We start from the raw sequence: 20,313 nt of genomic DNA, 5'->3' as shown, positions 1-20,313 counted from the left end.
ATTGGCCGAGTGCCGCCCGTGGGGGAGGAGGACTTAGGTCGGACAGGGTGTCCTCAGCTCACCATGCACCAGCAACCCCTGTAGTCTGGCCGGGCACCTGCGGGCTTGCCTGTGAGCTGCCCAGAGCTATATTGTCCTCCAACGCTGTAGCTTAGAGGTGGCTGCACAGTGTTGAGTGATACACTGCTGTTACGGATTCTGTCCAGTCCCCTGTCGGTGAGATGAGATTAGGATAAACACTCTAAAACCACAGCTGCAAATGAGCCTGGCTCTTCTGCATTGTGGTTTAGGGTCGCCGGTTCACGCCCAGCCTCCACCATGTTACATCAGCTGCCTCCGAACAGTACATACCAGTGCAGCTGTGTAATGCCTCGCTCTCTGCACCGGGACTTATTAAAGCAGAATCCCAGAGGGCAAGCTCGGTGTATCAGGTTTCCAGTGTTTCCAGTACATTTGCACTGAAGCCCAGAAGCCCACTTCAATTGAAATACAAGTGTTAGCTGATTGGATCAAAGCACACAAAGGAAATAACGTTTTAAAAACTGTCATTGCTCTCTCAGCACAGACTTCTGTCTCCATACAATCCCTTCTCCAAACACATCATACTATAGGAGAGTTGAGAAGACTTTCTAATAGCAACACGGCAAGCCACATGACTAATGTATTTGTTCTGTGTAAACAGATTCCAGAGAAACAGCCTCTGATTCTCTTAACTTACCTGCTCGACCACTGCAGGATAATCATTTAACCACCAGGTGGAGCACTAAACTAGCTCAGAATACAGAATACAATTCATTCTGTGTTGTAAACATGCCTGTGTCCAAGAAATGGTAAATCTGTGTTATCTAACATAGTATCCATCGAGTTTGTTACAAAACTGTGTTTTTTAAGTTGTTGGATTAAACCAATCAATTCACAATGGGACTTTTTTTCAATACTTTTTCATTATGTTAAATAGATGGTTCCAATTACATGCAACATCCAAGCTGAGCAAAACTGGGCACTAAATCATGCTGGCTGCAAATTATATGCGTCATTGAGGGCCTGGTTGTTGTTTTTCCACTAAGCTACAGCGAACGGGGGAGGGTGAAAAAAAGAAAGCTCAGTTCATTGAAAAGCAATTGTGTACTAGCATAAAGTTTTAGGAGGCTGTGTTGTCCAGTGGTTAAAGAAAAGGGCTTGTAACTAGGAGGTCCCCGGTTCAAATCCCACCTCAGCCACTGACTCGTTGTGTGACCCTGAGCAAGTCACTTAACCTCCTTGTGCTCCGTCTTTCAGGTGAGATGTAATTGTAAGTGACTCTGCAGATGATGCATAGTTCACACACCCTAGTCTCTGTAAGTCGTCTTGGATAAAGGCTTCTGCTAAATAATAATAATACTAATCAACTTAAAGAATTGCTGGAAACTTAGGGAACATGAAGCCACTTCTTCTGGACCAGTGGCTTGAAACCTGGTTCTAGGAGAGATAGTTTGAGGCAAATGTGTTGTATCAAACCCCATGTCTCCCCTGGTGTGCATGCAATGGCCTGAAACCTAGTTTCTTGAACCCAATTCACAAGCCAGTGGCTTCATGTCCCCTAAGCTATACAGAGGTAGTAGTGACATACAGATGGAATCATGGTTTCCAATGAGCTGTCTGCTACACACTCGGGCAGATAGCGGAGAGAGAACTAAAACAAACTCGCTTTTCATTATTGAATTAATTTGAAGTAAACCTGTTTCAGTCCTGCTAACACTGCTTACAATGTCAAAGTATTCTGACCTCTTTATCAGAGTTTGTTATGCTTTATAATTTATAATGAATTGGGTCTGACTTTAGAATAATGCTGCAGGGCCCCTCCCTCTGTTACAAGTAAAATAGTAAGAGACCTGGCCTCCTATAAAGGCAGAGATACAGGCACACAAATTGAATACATCTGTAAGCAATACTGTACAACTAATACATTTCCATTCTCCAGCCCACTAAAAACTGCATAGTATTTGTTAATTGCTATTGGTTCCCATAAAAAAAAAATCAGATTGGTTAGATTTAGATTGGATAAGGGAAGAGCAAGTATTTGTTTTTATATATACTACACTGCATATAGTCCAAATCACATTGGGGTATTGAAACTCAAATATCACCACTCTATCCTTTAAGTCAATCAAATTAAGAAAACAATAAAAACTGGAACACGTCTGAATGTCACTTTTATGCTACAAGATTCTCAAAGAATGACCCTCTTGTAATTTCTGGATTCTTTATTATTCTATTACAGCAAGTGCTGAAGGGAAGGGAAGATTGTAGATGGACAATTTCCCGATTTCATGCATAGAGCACATGATACAAGCCACAGCATTTCTTCAAAGCACGTCAATAATATTCATAAACTGTGTTTGTTCTGAAATGAGAGGCTGATGCAATGGTGTGTTCAGGGGGGTGTCCTGCTATGGCTGGACGCTGATTTCAATAACACAGGGTAATGATGCTGTAAAGCAGGGAAATATCGCTGGCAATTCAACCATAAACAAGAGCACTGCTCTACAGTATTCCACCAGCACTGCACAGTGAGGAATGGTACCCCCCCCCCAAAATACTGCATGCAAACTCCTTGTAGGCTCCTTGTAGACATGGAATGGCAGAGATTTTGTTTTTGGTCGGTTTAAATGGGGAGTTTGGCGTGTTTCAGAGAGCAAAGAACAGATGCTGATAGCCCCAGTCAATCCTCACTAATGAACCAAGAGCTGTCTGTGTGCGTTTGTGTGTGTGTGTGTGTGTGTGTGTGCATGCATGTGTGTGTGTGTGTGTGTGCGTGTGCGTGTGCGTGTGTGTGTGCGTGTGTGTGTGTGTGTGTGTGCATGCATGTGTGTGTGTGTGTATGGTGTGCGCGTGTGTGTGTGTGTGTGTGTGTGTAATACTGTGTGACCTACTCTCTGAGGGCAAAGGGGCGGAGAAGCAACTTTACTTTTTTTTTTTGTTCTCCAGTTAACACCAAGCATGTGATTAAGATGTTTCAGCCCAGTTACTGCTCTGTCAAACTCACAAGGGATTAGACCTCAGTCCAACACACCCACAACACAGGTGAAGGTAAATAGATGGCTTTTCTTTGCAACTTAGTTGACTTTATACATATATATTTAATGTGTGTATACTAAACTAAATTTGCTTTTCATTTAATGTAATATTTTTTTGCTTTGTTAATGGAAAATAGTGCTAAGAGTTACAGATGATTTGTCATTCCAAGTTCCAGACTGGTGAATTACATTAACAAAGTCAGACAAAGTATTTCAGGTTAATTACGTTTGTCTGTAAAATACTTTTCAACTACCCACCAATAGTTATTCTTTTTTCACAGGTTATTATTATGTACTTGTGTTGACATTATTTGCTCCTTTAATGGACAAGAAGTATTTGATGGCCAACATTTTTTTAATAACTGTTATTGGAAATAATGCTGAATGTTAATTTGCAGATTGAAAATTAACTTTAAACAAAACTTTTCAATCAGTAAAACAAACAGCTTGTTTTACTGCTGGAAATAGAGTAGTGCTTTGGGAAGTTCCAATGAAAACAATGTGCATATGCTTTGAGGTCCTTGGTATGAATTTTTATAATAGTTGATATTATTATTATTTAAAGTCTAAATATCTGGATCCATTATTTGTTAAATAGTAGGCTATGCTATTTACAGGTTTTGTGCAAATTGACATTTTGCATAACAGGTCTGCTAGTTTCCTAAGAGGTGATTCAGAAAAGGCTGTGTTCTCGCTGTCACTACATGAACACTCTCATTGGTCTTTATTGAAACTGGCATGCTTTGCTGTATATAAAGTTCTTGTTACCCTTACCAAATGCTCTTCAATGTTAAGAGGCTATAATGCTGGATGTTTTATTTACCAGTCACCAATCCAGTAAGAAACCAGTGAGTGTGGCTTTCAGTTCCTGGTCACTAGCTCAGCTGCTGGGAAGACGCAGAGAGAGAGAGAGAGAGAGAGAGAGAGAGAGAGAGAGAGAGAGAGAGAGAGAGAGAGAGAGAGAGAACAGAACAACTTAAAAGCTTACTGAGAGATATGTTTTAAATGCCTGTGCTTATACAGTATTACAGAGTACACATCATAGATATCCTGGTTTAGCAGTACAAAACCTTATGTAGATGTATTATTATTATTATTATTATTATTATTATTATTATTATTATTATTATTATTATTATTAATGGAAGCTACATATAAGTTTTGAACAGCAGTTAAGAAGCACTTTTTTACACAGAGTTATAAATGCATAAAATAGCCTACCAAGTGAAGTAGTAGGATTTAAAACACTCTGAACATTTTAAAAAAAAGACTAGATTCTGTGCTTTTAAATTAATTCCCTCCCAGTAGGGGGAAAATGTTATGCTAACAAGGGACGAGCCTTGATGGGCCAAATGGCCTTTTCTCGTTCAGAAACTTTTCTTATGTACTTATGTTATTGTTAGCATTATTATATATTTTAAAAAGACTGATTATTTTAGCTGTAGCATTCTGTTTCACTGAGACATCCTGTTGGGGAATCATTTTGCAATAATTAAATTGATGCCAAACATTTTTCTTTATGTGTGTAAGGCATGAGCTTTCAAACCCATTAAAATCCACTGCAGCTGCACTGGAGGCTGACATGGATGAACTAATACGAGCTGATGGCTCACATTTTTACCAAAAAACACAATGATTCTCACAAACTGGAAAAAGCAGCCGGTGGTGTAATCTGTCCTTGAATTTCAGGCATGGTCTTGTAAAAGACCAATGGCCCAGCCAGGTGCTTCATTAAATAAACCAGGCAGGCAGTATGCCAGCTTCATCCTTGTCAATTATCTTAACAGCTGCATTATAAAGAAAAAAACCATGCAACCCTTTGACCCTCCCTTAGAAACACACAGCTGTCATTACAGCTATCTACAGTCCAATGAGGCTGTTTTTGCCTGTTGACTTTTAGAGTTATCACACATTTTTGTGTCACAGTGCATTCACATCCAAAGGTGTTAAGAAACTTATGCCACAATGTATGAACCATGCCAAAAAGTAATCATTACACTTACCAAATGTTCTCTGATCTTAATGCCTAGGCACTACGATGGCAAATGCAATGATTCAGTACCTGGGACAATAGATAGCTACAGTGATAGGCCATTGGCAAAATGCTACCACTGCAGGTAACATTTTCAGTCCAATATAAAGTGGTAATCGATTGCTGCACCGTGCTTCAGTCTTTCCATTTTTTGTTCCAAATCCATTGTGTTGTCAGTGCTGGTCATGCCGTGGTCTGCAAGTGGTTATTCTGCATCTGGTGACATGGAACCTCAACCTTATTGTTAAGTGTTGACTTACAAGGAAGTAATCATCTGACGTGTTTGTGTTTTTTAAATGGCCCATAGTAGTTTTCTTTTGTAGATTTATGCTCTCTAAGATGTATGCTCTTTTTTAACGTGAATAATATATGTCTATTTCTGTGGACTTTATCTTGAATACAGTAGCAGTAATACCTGTCACTTTTAATCTCTTGAGTAGAGTCAACCATGAGATTTGGCACAGCGTTCGTGGCATGTGTTTATTAAGAGTTTAATAAAACCCTTGATTGCAAAAGTATGTAAATTCCGTTTCCCCATAGAAATAAGTACATACAAGCAGCTACATAATGCATCTATTTGTTTAAAAAATATCACCTAAAGGCACATTAACTGCATCCACAAAACTATAAGATTGGGAAAATAACTTTGTTAAATATTTGGTTTTAATGTATTGAGCTCCACCCACTGAGTCATATTATGTGCTTAGTACATGCAGTAAATATTAGTAAATGGTATCTACAGTGAAACTACATGTGCAGTACAACACTTAATGTACCTGTATTTCGAAGTGTACCCAGCCATTTTAAAACACAAAGACCATTTCCCAAAAGATTATTTCAGTGAAGTTTCTCTTCTATAAGTCACAAATTCAAAAAGGAAATGACTCACAGATGTTATCCGTTCCCTCTTGCTCTAGTGTGCTTTATGGGTAGAGTAAATGAGTCACACGATCACATCCCTGAACTGTAATATAAAGTTGTGATGCTTATTTATGAAAATACATATAATAGCCCCACATTGAATGATTTAGTCAGAATGACATGGGCTGTCCTCTCCCAAACTCATGGCACATGTATCTATATGGCCGGGCGTTTACACTCCGCACTGACCACCAGGCTCTCGCAGCATCGATGTCTACCTCAGGCACGGGACACAGACCACTCCGGCTGTACAGGTGGGTGGACCACCTGCAGCAGTATAATTTTCGGCTTCAGTTCACCCCAGGCTGGGACAACATGGTGGAGCTATCGTGCTGGAATGACACCTGTATGGCTCAGGGTCACCTGGCCATCCAAACCCTGGGAGCACCTGCAACTGGACATCTGTGTGGAAATCCATGGTGTTCCCCATCACCAGCGTTACCTTGTGGTCATACTGTATATGACCTTCATTTCAAATGGCCTGAAGTCTTTCCTACGGGCTCAGCCACCTCCCAGGTCATAATTAACATTCTGGACACTCTCCTCTCATGATTGGGGCTGCCTCAGGCCATCACCACGGATAACGGCCCACAGTTCATCTCTGCTGAATTCTCTGCTTTCCTCAGTGACAAGGGGATCAAGCACATCTGCACAGCCGTCTACCACCCTCAGGCCAATGGTGGGGTCGAGCAGTTTAACCAGAGCCTTAAGAACGTCATTCGAGTGCACCTGGCTCAAGGTTACGCATTTCAGACAGCTCTGCTCCAAACCCTACTGCACTACAGAGAGATCCGGCACACCACCACAGGGGTTTCACCAGCACTGCTGATGACAAGGCAAGAGCTACAACTGCCACTGGACAGGCTGCGTCCACCAACAGCTCGATCTTCTGCACCCTGCTGCCCACATCATGGTCCACCATCATCAGCACTGCATGAAGCAGCAGTTTGACAGAGTCCACAGAGTGAAATCTCCTGCCAAAGGGGTCTTGGACTGGGTCAGAGCTAAGCGGCCCCACTGCAGTGACAAGCTACAGTCCTTCTGGTCCTCCCTATGTCGTGTCAGTCACAAGCACGGACTGGCCACTTTTCAGCCACAAGACAGGTCTCGGTGGCTTGCTAGCCGATTGTGCAAAGTGCCGTCTCTGAAATCTCAACCAGTGCCTTTCAGACACCATGGAACCGCATTTTGGACCTCCAACTCAGGTGCCGTGGCCGGCAGAGGGGGTCCCAAGTCGTATGTGCCCACAGACCGGCCCCTACGGGTTCGACAGTGTCCTGGCCACCAGCAGGACTTTGTTACCTCCTTCCACACCTGAACTCTGATCAGAGGGAAGGGGGGGGAATGTTATGTTCAGTTGGTAAGTGCTCAGCAGTGCCCTGTTTGTGTCTTAAGTTGTGAGTGTGTGTCGTGCTTGTGTTGCTAAGCTATGAGGCCATAAGGCAGTGTGGGTGTGTGTGTTACGGCAGTAAAAAGCCAAATTTCTGAGATTGTAAAAATCACACAATAAACCTCCTGTTGTGTATGTCATCTCAAGAGAATCGCTTATTCAAATGCGATTTTGTCTAAATTTTGTCTAAGACAGTTTTACAGAGAGTCATAATCTAGGTGTGTAATGCGGTGTCTCTCTGTCCGTGCGTATGATGGAAGAAGGTCATGGTGATTTTAACTTGGGTTGGATTTTTGTTAACAGTAATTCCACTAAGTAGCCAGAACCTTGAAAACACGAAGCTTCCCCATGACTTTTGATAGTTAAACCATCAAGTCTGTTCGTTGTACAGTTAACCGTGTGTACAGACAGTGTTTTCCAGAAATTGCCAACATTACTAAGATATTTACCTAAATTGAATTTCAGAAACGATTGGATTTAAAAACAGCATGTGTGTACACTGTTAGTGGAAGTGCGCATGGCTGCTTTCACTTGCTGTAGCCCCTTTGGTTCTCATATCATTGAATGTGCAACAGAAAAGTATTTTTAATTTAATCCACCAATGCATTTGACTGACATATACAAATGTATGTAGGTATACTAGTATATATAACTAAAACAAGATGACACACTAACACCTGCCCACTGTTGGTCTGTTACAGGATTACAATTCCCAGTGCTGGAACTTGAACACAGGTCTTTACATGATTTCTGGCACCATGGGAAAAAAGCTGGATCTATCCAAGCTGACGGATGAAGAGGCCAAGCACGTCTGGGAGGTTATTCAGCGGGATTTCGACCTGCGGAAGAAAGAGGAAGAGAGACTGGGGTAAGCTTCCCAGCCCGGATTTCACTGCAGCTGCTAAAACCAGGGACCCTGGTCTGAGGACGAATACAGCAATATGGTCACAGTTTGAGTACCTTTGTAAATGGAGAGTGATACATGATTGGAAATACAGTATGCTGCATGTTTGGGCAATCTTTCTGTACAGCTCAAATGAAGGTACTGCATTAGGATTCATGGTAGTTAGCATTATTAGGTTCATATGACCACTGTTTATAGCTAATGCCAGGTACATCACAGTCAGTCAACTGTTGCAGTCTGAGAGCTCAAGACATTTGCAAGCAGTTGACTAACTGCCCAAATGTGAGTCAGTAATGCGTAGCGTGGCCGAGGTTCTTAAAATGTCTCATAAACGACCCTACATCAGGCATACAATAAACTCAGTTGTTCTGTAGAGATTAACCTCCATTACTTTACATAATGCATACATAAGAATCCAGTGGCTGTCTTAAAAACACTGCACTAATATGCAGGGCTGGCGCCAGGTTTTTTGCCCCCCAGATACTTTTTTTAATTAAAACTAAATGATTTTAGTGCATTTTTATTTTACTGTAGCCTACTTAGTACACAGTTAACAGGACACAGAACACACACTTTACAGAAATAATCGTTTCAAATGTACATAGAAAATTTGACCGTTTTTTTTAGATTTTCTTTTGTTGTCGTCTTTTCTTTCCATTTTTGACATCCACATTTGTGTTTCTTTTTATTTGGAGGTTCCAGGGGTTCAGCAGGTTTAATTGTTAATGGTTTAAAATCATATAATTGAAATAGGTGTTTAAAAATTGACGTTATGATAATGAGGCGCAAAAACGCTTGTGAAATCAAAGTCTTGATTGTTGGAAAGTAAATGTGCCAGTTATAGAATGTCTTTAACTGGCACATTTGTATAATTTTATGTAGAGATCAGCCAATAGCTTTCGGCTTTACAAAGAACTGGGGAGGACAGTAGCCAATAGGGAGTGAAAAGAGGTGGGACAAAGGGAACAGGATGCAAGCAGGAAAAGAGAAAAGAAAAAAGGGGAGATCTGAAAAATGTCACTGCGCTGCATGCATACAGTTTAGTTTAGTTTAGTGAAAACTAAACGTTTCTAGCCCTAAAGGCTGCCGGAGTAGAATAGCTGGCACAGAAATAGTACATTTACTCATATTTGCAATTTCATTTCTGTATGTGTGTGGGGGCCCCCCTCTGTCATTGGGGTCCCGGGTGGTTGCCCAAGTTGCTCGGGTGCTGACGCCAGCCCTGCTAATATGACACTGCAATATTAACATAGCAAAAGACTTATTTCTTGTACTTTTGGGTCTTATACCATACAAGATTATGGTCACTATTCACAAAACTTTAACTCAAGAGCTAGTTATCAAGTGTGACAAATCTTAAAATGAAGGGTTGCCTTTTTTAGTTGCCCTAACTTCATACAACTATTTAACACCCACCATTTCTTCTTCAAAAAGTCGGGACAAAGTCAGTGTAAAGTGTCATTCTAGGAAGGCAACACAAGTTACTGTATGACGATTATGAAAAGAGATTATGAAAAGATTATGAATGGTTGTAGCTCCATCTGAACATTGCAGAAACACAGTGGTTGCAGTAGCACTTTACATTAAGTGTCTCTAATAACTGTATTTTTCATAGTAGTTACTCAGTACATACTGTACATGTGCACTTACACAGTTACAATGTTATTATGCATAGTTACAATGCATACATCTTTTTGCTCTATATAACCCTAACTCTAACCATAACTCTAACCCTTTTCTGATACAATTGTGTACTTACATGTATTGTGCAAAAATGATTTACACATTAAGTACATTGTAACTATGCATAATAACATTGTAATTATGTGTAAGTGTACATGTATTTACTAAATAGCTACTATGAGTTAACATAATTAATTGCAGTATCATTTGTCAGTCTTTGCATGCAAGCTAAAAACATAAAACCATAAAAAAAAAAATTAACCAGAAGTTAAGCCAGACCAGAGGTAAATTGACTGGATTAATCATGAACATATACTTTAGAGGCGGTCCAAAAACTGAACATGAAATGTAGCCACAGGAGAGAGATTTTGTGGGTTGCAGAACACTGTGCCTCCGATAAACTGATCTAACTAATCAATTCAAAAGCATGGACGTGGCACTTCAATTTGTAGCAGTATAGACTATGTTCACTATCCACAAAAATGACAAGTTACGTAGAAGTCATTTTCAAGGTCGATTTTTATGAATAAAGTCAGATATTTAGGCTTCTTTAACAACAGTGTAGAACAGTCTCTGAGAAAACATTCATTAAATAACTCATGAGTTAAAGCTTTGTGAATAAGGCTCTATACAGCATGTACCATAGAACCTTTAGTTCTGACCAAATTGAACAAGTTAGATATGACCTGGTGTCTCATGATAACTTTCTTCACCATCGGCTGCTTGACGTGACTATTCAACAGCCAGAAATACATTTCTTCTGGATTATTTTTACAGATATTTATAGGAATGTCATTGGAAATCTTTAATCAGATGATGCTAGATGCATCAGCCTTACATCGGGTTGTAAAATCTCAAAGCCTGCCATTGTCAGAGAGCTCATGACGATCACGGCCAAGTCACAAGGGGAATTTCTCCAGTTTCCTGTTCCAACAATTTAAATGGAGGACAAAGTTGCAAACACAAACACAAAATGATGCTTTGTTTTAGATAAAGCATCATCCTACTTCTGTCTAGATGGAGCAAGATTTGTAATAGCATTTATTTTTGGCCCTGATATTTTAGCAGAAAACAGTTCAATATTAAATGTATTGTATATCTTTTTATTTTGTACTGTTAGTTTTGCATACGTTTAAATGCTCATTAAAAGACAAGCACAAGTACACAAGTACATAGGCTACGGTCAGACAAGGTGAAGACAAGGGCACTTACATGGAGGGTTGGTTGATACACTTTCACTAATACACTTTTACTATGCATAGCAAATTGTAACTGTAGTGCATAAATATAAAATACAAAATACAAAATAAACGTTTTAGTAGTGAGTAGCGGTGCTCATAATGTCAGTGCATGTTTCTCTAATGAAGACGGTCTGAGGGGTTTATAAGGTGATGTGCACAAAGTGAACTTTGCATTTGTGCATGGTGTCAATATCCCTGCTTCTGACAACTGCTAATGACAAGGGGAGATTATTTGGAATACTGATATGAGCACAGCACTTTTGATCTTGCTGACAGACGGAGTGTCTGCGACTGTGGGATTGCTTGTTCTGATCCCAGTCACCACTGCTAATCATTGATAAGATCATGTACAATGCCAGCAATTCTCACATGCTCTTTCCTGATGTGCCACTGGACTTCTAACATAGACATACATTGGCTTCCACAGCCATCCATCGGCAGGCTGTAGAAGTTCATTTTCAAACCCCCTTAAGTTTAGCACAGTATTAAAAGCGTAGCAAAGTGTAGTAAAGGGATAGGGAAAGGAACAGCACGGTAATTTACTGTTAATGTTAGTTATATTTGACTTCATCCTATGTAAGAGTGAACACGATTTCTCATTTTGTATCTTCAGTGAATTAGTAATCTGGAGATTGAATTCCGTGCAACACTTTTGATGCCAAGCTGTGAGTAATAAGAAACACATGACCCCACAATAATGCTTCATTAAAAATCTGCTGTGATTCTCTGTGTGACATACAGAACAACAGCGAGACTCACTAACCAGTTTGCTTCCCTGTTTTTATTTTAAAACATTTCATTACACTTTTTACAGTGTCTGCAATTTAAATGTTATTACATGCACGTGTGGGATTTACTATCTAAATTCTAATTTAAGTAAACAATAATTCCTACCTAGCGCTAACATAAATTAATTATGAATAAGCTAATGTTTTGAAAAAACACCAACATGAGTAAGTATTGAATGCATACAAAATATATGCTTAAATAATTCAATAGGATATATGATACTGAAATATACATATTTACATTAGAACATACTGATAGTATTTTAAAGATTAACCACACATTGTATTACGTTGCAGTTAGTTTGCTTTTCTGTTTCAGTGTTATGTGTTTTAGTGTAACGGCACAGTGGATAACCCATAATAAATCAATTTTCTTATTTGTTATTCTATTAGCAACATCGTCACTGCCCCTTCCTTTCTGTTGATCTTTTGGTTTTTGCTTACCTGCATATTCAAATACCGTATGTCCTAAATTCCTGGTACTAATCACATCCTGTGCTGTATGTACCATGGTATGATTAAAGTTGACAATTCAAGTAAGTGTGACCCAGGCAACGTTTAATTATTATTATTATTTATTTTTTAGCTGACGCCCTTATCCAGGTCGACTTACAATTGTTACACGATATCACATTATTTTTTACATACAATTATCCATTTATACAGTTGGGTTTTTACTGGAGCAATCTAGGTAAAGTACCTTGCTCAAGGGTACAGCAGCAGTGTCCCCGACCGGGGATTGAACCCACAACCCTCCGGTCAAGAGCCCAAAGCCCTAACCACTACTCCACACTGCTGCCCTTTAACCTGTTTAACCTGTCATGGTTTGCAAAATGGATCTCTGCGATAAAGTAAAAGCAAGAAACCATCAAATATTATTATTATTTATTTCTTAGCAGATGCCCTTATTATTTGTTTATTTAACAGACGCCTTTATCCAAGGCGACTTACAGAGTCCAGGGTGTGTGAACTATGCATTAGCTGCAGAGTCACTTACAATTACGTCTCACCCGAAAGACAGAGCACAAGGAGGTTAAGTGACTTGCTCGGGGTCACACAATGAGTCAGTGGCTGAGGTGGGATTTGAACCGGGGACCTCCTGGTTACAAGCCCTTTTCTTTAACCACTGGACCACACAGCCTCCTTATCCAAGGTGACTTGCAATTGTTACAAGATATCACATTATTTTTTAAAAACAATTACATTATTTTTTACAATTTATTTTTTTTTACATATAATTACCATTTATACAGTTGGGTTTTTACTAGAGCAATCTAGGTAAAGCACCTTGCTCAAGGGTACAGCAGCAATGTCCCCCACCTGGGATTGAACCCACAATCCTCTGGTCAAGAGCCCTAACCACTACTCCACACTGCTGCCCTAATATAGGGTCCCATGATAATGTTACTGTACATCTCCTTTAAATTGTAGCATCGAAGGGGTTGATTAGTGCTTTAAAATATATGAAACCCACAGCCTTATACTTTTCAGTTGCAAATGTCTGTTGCACATTATTAAAACCAGACCAGTATTCATTCCAAACCAGAGAGATCTCCAGCAGAGGGAGTCTTGGAGGGACCCAGCCATGTGTTTAATAATTGGAAGTCCTTGTTTTGCTCAAAGCTGTTGTTTGGATTGTGTGTTATTGCCTTAAATGAGTCCCACTCATCCAGCTGTTTAATATGTGCTGGAGAGGAATGGGACTGTGGTTGTTCTTTCATTAAATCCCAAGCTGCGGAATGCTCCCTGAGGATCATCTTTCTATTTAAAAATAAAATGCTAAGAGGCAAATGATTGAAAGAATCTGCTGGTCTTAGACTTATTTGCATCCACCCCTGTCAGGGATTTCTACTTTAAATAAGGTTTGTTTGAAGTTTTGATAGCCCTGAAGGCAATCAAATTAACTTTTAATATACAGGCACATGCAGTACCTACATAACAGCAAGACCTGTTACATATACTGATAGCCCTGAAAATCTTCACTAAAACTTCTACAGATGGCGTCCAGCAGCCTCAGGGCATCAAGCTCCACTGGCACAGTCACAAAGCACCAAGAGGAAAGTGCATTACTGGCACCGGATATATTGACAATGGAAGGTTATTGAAAGAAAGGATAGGAAACAGACTTAAGATACGGATGTCAGATATGGATTTTGCATCAGTTAATATATGGAAATCCTAATAGTATTAGTAGCAGGCTTTAATGTTTATATGAGTAAAGGTATTGGAATAGCTATGTGTTTTCAAAATGCAATGTTTGATGTCTCCTAGATGTGCAGACTTTATTTTCCCATTTTTCCTGTTCACTTCCTGTGTTGCATGTAATAAGACCCTACCCGAGCCTCACATTATCAGCAAGGGGCTTGTGAAACTGCTGTTAGAGGGGCTTGTGAAACTGCTGTTAGAGCCTTGACTGTTACACTTTGAGGTGTTCATTTTCACAAACATTCTGCCATCACTGCTGGCATGTGTTTTGGCAAAATTAGTGATCTGGTTTACAGTATGCTAGTCAGCAGGGAGCACTTTGTGGGACGGTCCTAAAAAGTCCCTCTGTTGAGTTTCCATAGTTGTATACTGCAAAGTATATATATTAAAAAAACAAGGTCACTTTTAGCCAAGAAGGATTCCTGCAGCGAGGGAAAAAGTATATAATTGAAAGTAATTATTTTATCTGAAAATGTGTTCAGTGTGTTGTGGTGGTCATTCAGTGGCCCTGCTCCAAGTGATTATGTACAAGCAGTTCCAAATTAAGTGCTCAGTTATTACCAGCATATGCAGCTAACATTTCTGTCTCAAGAATGCTGTGGTGAATACTGTATTCAAGGATGGTAAAACAGAAAGAGCTGCATATATGCACAACATGAGGCAACATTCTTATATAGTGTACACTATATTGACAAGAAAGTGAAGATAATTCTGTATGGCATAAGGGGACAAAGGACAGTTCCCCTTTTTTGTGGTATTAATTGGATGGGTGTTACTGTCCTGTTTGTAGCACTTATTCAGGATGGTATTCTGAATGAGGTATTTGCATTGGAAGGATTCTGATTGCATTTACAACAGGGAGTGGTGTCTGCATGTGCTGTAAATGTTTTCATTGCATGAGAAGAATGCATGCAAATTGTGATTACTGGTTTTTTACCAGTGAATAACAATATAAATATAATACAGTAATTAACATTATTACAGTCTTTTAAAATCCTGTTGACTTCTTCAAACAACGCCTCATATTAAAGTGTACATTTAGCCTGACATGCTGTATACTCTGTGCCTGGCTGTGCCTGTCTGTGCCTGGCTGTGCCTGTCTGTGCCCTGCTGTGCCTGGCTGTGCCTGTCTGTGCCTGGCTGTGCCTGGCTGTGCCTGGCTGTGCCTGGCTGTGTGACTCAAAGGAATTCCTACAAGGTCAATATATAATGCAATAGCAAGGCACAACTGTTTAAAACAGCATACCCAGAGTTGAGATCGATGGGTTTATTCTGCTGCGAGGGAATGTGAACAGTAACTCTTTTATGAAGAATGTAAAAAAGTAAATCGAAATGGCAATAGCTTTGCTAAGCATAAAGAAAACTACCGTATGTTGAGGTTATTTTATAATGTGGTTCTGCTGTTACAATGGATACTGTACAGTATCTCCAGAGTTTACAGAGCTAGGGCAGCAGTGTGGAGTAGTGGTTAGGGCTCTGGACTCTTGACCGGAGGGTCGTGGGTTCAATCTCAGGTGGGGACACTGCTGCTGTACCCTTGAGCAAGGTACTTTACCTAGATTGCTCCAGTAAAAACCCAACTGTATAAATGGGTAATTGTATGTAAAAATAATGTGTAAAAAATAATGTAATTGTATGTAAAAATAATGTGATATCTTGTAACAATTGTAAGTCGCCCTGGATAAGGGCGTCTGCTAAGAAATAAATAAATAAATAAATAAATACATAATAATAATAATAATAAATGAGATAAATAGATTCTCATGTGCCATTGTAAAGTATCTCTGGAGTTTACAGAGCTAAATGAGATAAATAGATTCTCATGTGCCATTGTAAAAAACAACCTTTTGGCAAACAGCAATGAGAACTTGAGGTTGCAAGTAGCTGATTAATAATTTGGAATCTGTCCATTTGTGCATAGGTCAGTAACTATAAGCCAATGGTTGCTGAACGAGCTTCCTTTAACACTAACGCTCGCTCTAATCATTGGAACATACATCTCAGGAGCAGCAAAATATTGTTTTCCCCAGCAAGCCTGCTGCACCACACGCTGGATTGCACCTCCCTTCTCCTGCTTTCTCTGCAGGTACAACAAGACCTACCCTTTGAAGAAAAGCCCCCTGTTCTTTCTTGAACTCATTATACCATGTGCTTCAATGGTCTGGTATCTGTTGATTACTCTTAGTTCTGCTGAACTCCTAATGATTGGATTAGGCAACCAAATAACCTTTTGAAGTTGCTTAATATATATATATATATATATATATATATATATATATATATATATATATATATATATATTGTGTCCATACTATATGTAATTAACCCATTGGTGCTTGATAAGTCCTGGAATTCTGTAGGAATGAAATAAGTGCTTCCACTGGCAGCTTCAAATGATCGGAAGCTGAACAGACGTTATTGCAAATGTATTGTATGGACGTTTTTCAAAAGTAACTTTAACTGCCTAATTTCTGATGGGAAAACAAATCTGAGCCACTCCTGCTGTGGAGTCCTATTGGCTTTTCCTGAATGCTAACCAACCCCTCTATTAATAATAATTATCACATGCCACCCAATGAAAACTAATACACCTCGTCTCTCCAAAGGATGTCTTCCATTCTCTCTAACATGGAGCTCTCAGGCTAGAATGGATCTGAGTGGTAGAATACAAAGAAGGCATCAGCACACAATACCCATTTTAACACGTGGCACCCCCTCCCACCCTCCCCTCCTTTGTATTTAGAGAGCTGAAGACCAAGCTCGAGAAAGAGGACACGAAGCTGGAGCTGCTTGGGACCCAGACCAGTCTGACGGACTCACACTGCATCCGGTGTCTGCAGCCGTTCAAGTTCCTGCTGAACAGCAAGCGCCAGTGTCTGGACTGCCGCCTCTACACCTGCAAGTCCTGCAGCCGCTACAACAAGAAGGAGCGAGGCTGGGTGTGCGACCCCTGCAGGACGTCTCGGTGAGGCCTTGTAGACAAGTAGACAATTCACATGTCTGCTAACCTACTAGATTATTGGAGGAGCATTGGTCTAGAAAGGCACCTATGCATAAAAGCATGCATTGCATAACTAGTGTGTCAGCATAAGAAACATATGTGATGGTGTCGACACATTTTAATTCCTTACAGGGAACACACCATGACTGCTGATTACACCTTCGGTTCAACATCCCTGTCCTGAGTGTAACATCCTGTTACCCTACACCACTTGATACTTTTGTTTAAATAAAAGTTTGCTGAGTTGCTCTGAGGATAGAGTTGATGATACTGAAATGTGCAAATATTAACATTGTGATTATTCTTTCTTGAGATATGTACCTTACTTTAAAAAAAAACAAAAAAAAAAAAACACAAAACTGAGTTCATCTTCACTGGCGAAGGGAAGGAAGGTAATCTGATTCAGTGATGATTAGGTTTCATTTGAATCTCCAAAGGTAATTAATTGATCATCAAATGGGCTCAATGCAAGCACTGGACAAGTTGTGAACCACCCTCTGGTCCTCTACCACCAGGAACAGCAGTAATCTCTGCAAGCACTATCACAAATCCAGCATGACACCGGAAAGTCAATTGTAAACTTAAGCCATTTGTCCCTCATTTGTGTCTCAGTTCATTACAAGCATTTAACTTGCAATTCCCCCAGGACACCACACATGGTCTGCTGTCAATACAAATAACAGGAGAGGAAAATGCAATTTCTGAATCTCCTCTCAGGACCCTTATAACATGTCATAATCTAGAGCTGCCATGCACAGCTGAAACAAAGATGTTGCGTGCATATCTAGCAGGCGGTGCTGTGTAATGCACTGCTATTACGGGTGCTGATGACCCCTGCAGGAGAGAAAGGGCAGTGAGATACGAGATTGAATACTGGACCATGGACTTCTTGAAGCTTGAGGCTGGTAAATATTTTAAAAGAGGACGTACATTGAAATGTGTTATTCATCCCATTTCTTGGTCGTGGTGTCTAGTCTGAATGTTATTTCACAGAGGCATGGATTGTTCAATTCTGCATGGGGAAAGCAACAACTAAGAAAATACTCTATAGCTGGTGGCAGCATAGCACACATAACTGGCTACTACTCATACCACATACATGGGTTTGATATTGGAATGTAGAAAACCCAAGATGACTTATAATCACGTTTAAACCCTCATTGGTTTCATCCCATTCTTGACATTTTAGAAAAGCATTCTTAAAGTGTGTTTAGTTTGTTAAGTGGATAGCAAGATAATAGGGTCTATTTTAGTGGAAGTTTGCACACATGCTTTGGGAATGATTTGGTGCAATCAGGTTTGGTTTGAGTATATTTTATGCACTATGACATTCTAATCTATAATACATGTGTCTGCTGATTGGTTTATTGGCCAGTTTATTGTGTAAAGCCGAGTGTTACACTCGGAACGGATTGTGAGCTAATCTACACAGTGAAGTGTTTATTGCCCCTGATCTGTGTGTAATCCTTGATTATTTTAGTGCATCCACATTGGAAACAAATGTTAATGCTGCCACCTTGTGGAAACCAAAAATTCCACATCATTATTGAACTGATATTCAGAACCCCCTTTCTGATTATCTCTTTTAAGTGTGTGGTTTCAATGACAGTCATTACTATAGTGGCAAATTCTTTTTTCTATTTTTAAACTTTTAAGCATTTGTTTACAGCAAGGCTGTCCAACAGATGACAGTTTTGAAGTACACCATTTAAGGCTTTTAGTTTGAAAATACCTGTAGTCTTCTTTAGAAGCACGCACAGTCCCAATGCAGCAAAACTGATGTTGTATAAACATGCTGAATGAGCAGAAAACCAGTGAAGCTGTTTCTTAATGTAGATGCTACTATTTAGTTTAGTTTGTGATATATTTGATATGGTTCTTTGAGCCTAAAAAGTCAGACAGCTTTGGTTTCTACTAATGTTTCCAAAGCATTGACTCCACAGACTCAACTTACAGGGCATGTTCCAAAAACTAAAAAAAATGTAATTCAAATAAACAACAAAATAGTATTGCCTGAAAGAAGAATTTGGCCATATTAAATGATTAAGAAAATGGTTATTACCCTTGTAATATAAAAAAAAAATGAATGGATGAATGAATGAATGAATGAATCAATCAATCAATTAATAAAAATATGTGCAGTGTCATGTCTCTTTCTCCAGGGTTTTGAAAATGGGCACCTTGGACTGGTATCACGAGCACGTCCGCTCACGCTTCAAGCGATTCGGAAGCGCCAAGGTGATGCGATCACTGTACAAGAGACTCCACAGCGAGCAGAGGCTTAAATCTGAACTAGCGGGTACGTTTGACTTCATAGGGGTGAAGAGAGGTGCTGCAGAACCTGGCTAGTGTTGGGGTTGGGGTTGGGGTTGGGGTTGATGTTGGCGTTGGCATTAGGGTTGGTGTTGGGGTTTGGGGTTGGTGTTGGGGTTTGGGGTTGGGGTTGGAGTTAGGGTTGGTGTTGGTGTTGGTGTTTGTGGCATGATGGCTTGCGGGTGACGTCAGACCAGGGAGGAGACAGACACAGTACTGGGGTATGGAAGCACTGTTGCACGAGTTTAATAACAGAATAACAGTTTTAGACAAATAAAACACTCTGTAAAACAAAACAGACAGACAAACAGACACGAACAGAACAAGCAAGTATCGTGCTGGTGTATACCCAGCATGCTTAGCAATTGTTTTCTTTCAGTTATTTTTCTCTTTACCTTCCGACTCCCGTTTCACCTCTGGACACACCAACCCTGAGTGAGTGATTCCTGCTCCTTTTATCTACAGCTGCACCAGGACTCGTTTGCTAATCAATCATTCACTTGAATCCCGGCACAGTCTGCACGTGAACTAATTTGTGCAATCCCCGTGCCCGCATATAAATACGCACTTTACTCTGCACGTGAAGTGATTGTGCAATCCCTGTGCCTAAATATAAATATACATTTTAAATCTCCCATGCTACATAACACACACTCCGTGCGCCACTGCATACATATAACATAAAATACGCACATGGGCGGGTGTAGCCTGCCACAGTGTTAGGGTTAGGGTTAGGGTTAGGGTTAGTGTTAGTGTTAGGGTTAGGGTTATGGTTAAGG

At 40.0% G+C, this 20,313-nt stretch overlaps 1 protein-coding gene across 3 annotated transcripts in view; it reads left to right on the top strand.

Annotated features, from left to right (window-relative positions):
• Positions 1-2,971: 2,971 nt before the first annotated feature.
• Positions 2,972-20,313, top strand: part of LOC117426190 (melanophilin-like) — a 36,771-nt gene continuing 19,429 nt past the window's right edge. For all 3 annotated transcript variants that reach the window (XM_059033995.1, XM_059033996.1, XM_059033994.1), the window contains exons 1-4: positions 2,972-3,069; positions 8,101-8,267; positions 16,964-17,185; positions 19,384-19,520. In XM_059033995.1, the coding sequence (XP_058889978.1) occupies positions 8,143-8,267; positions 16,964-17,185; positions 19,384-19,520 (484 nt within the window). In that variant the 5' untranslated portion in view covers positions 2,972-3,069; positions 8,101-8,142. The remainder of the gene's footprint in view (positions 3,070-8,100; positions 8,268-16,963; positions 17,186-19,383; positions 19,521-20,313) is intronic.

This window comes from Acipenser ruthenus, chromosome 11, assembly GCF_902713425.1.
Source record: "Acipenser ruthenus chromosome 11, fAciRut3.2 maternal haplotype, whole genome shotgun sequence".
Classification (NCBI taxonomy): Eukaryota; Metazoa; Chordata; class Actinopteri; order Acipenseriformes; family Acipenseridae; genus Acipenser; species Acipenser ruthenus.
Note: the sequence above shows the minus strand (reverse complement) of the source record. Positions and strands in the feature narration are given on the sequence as shown.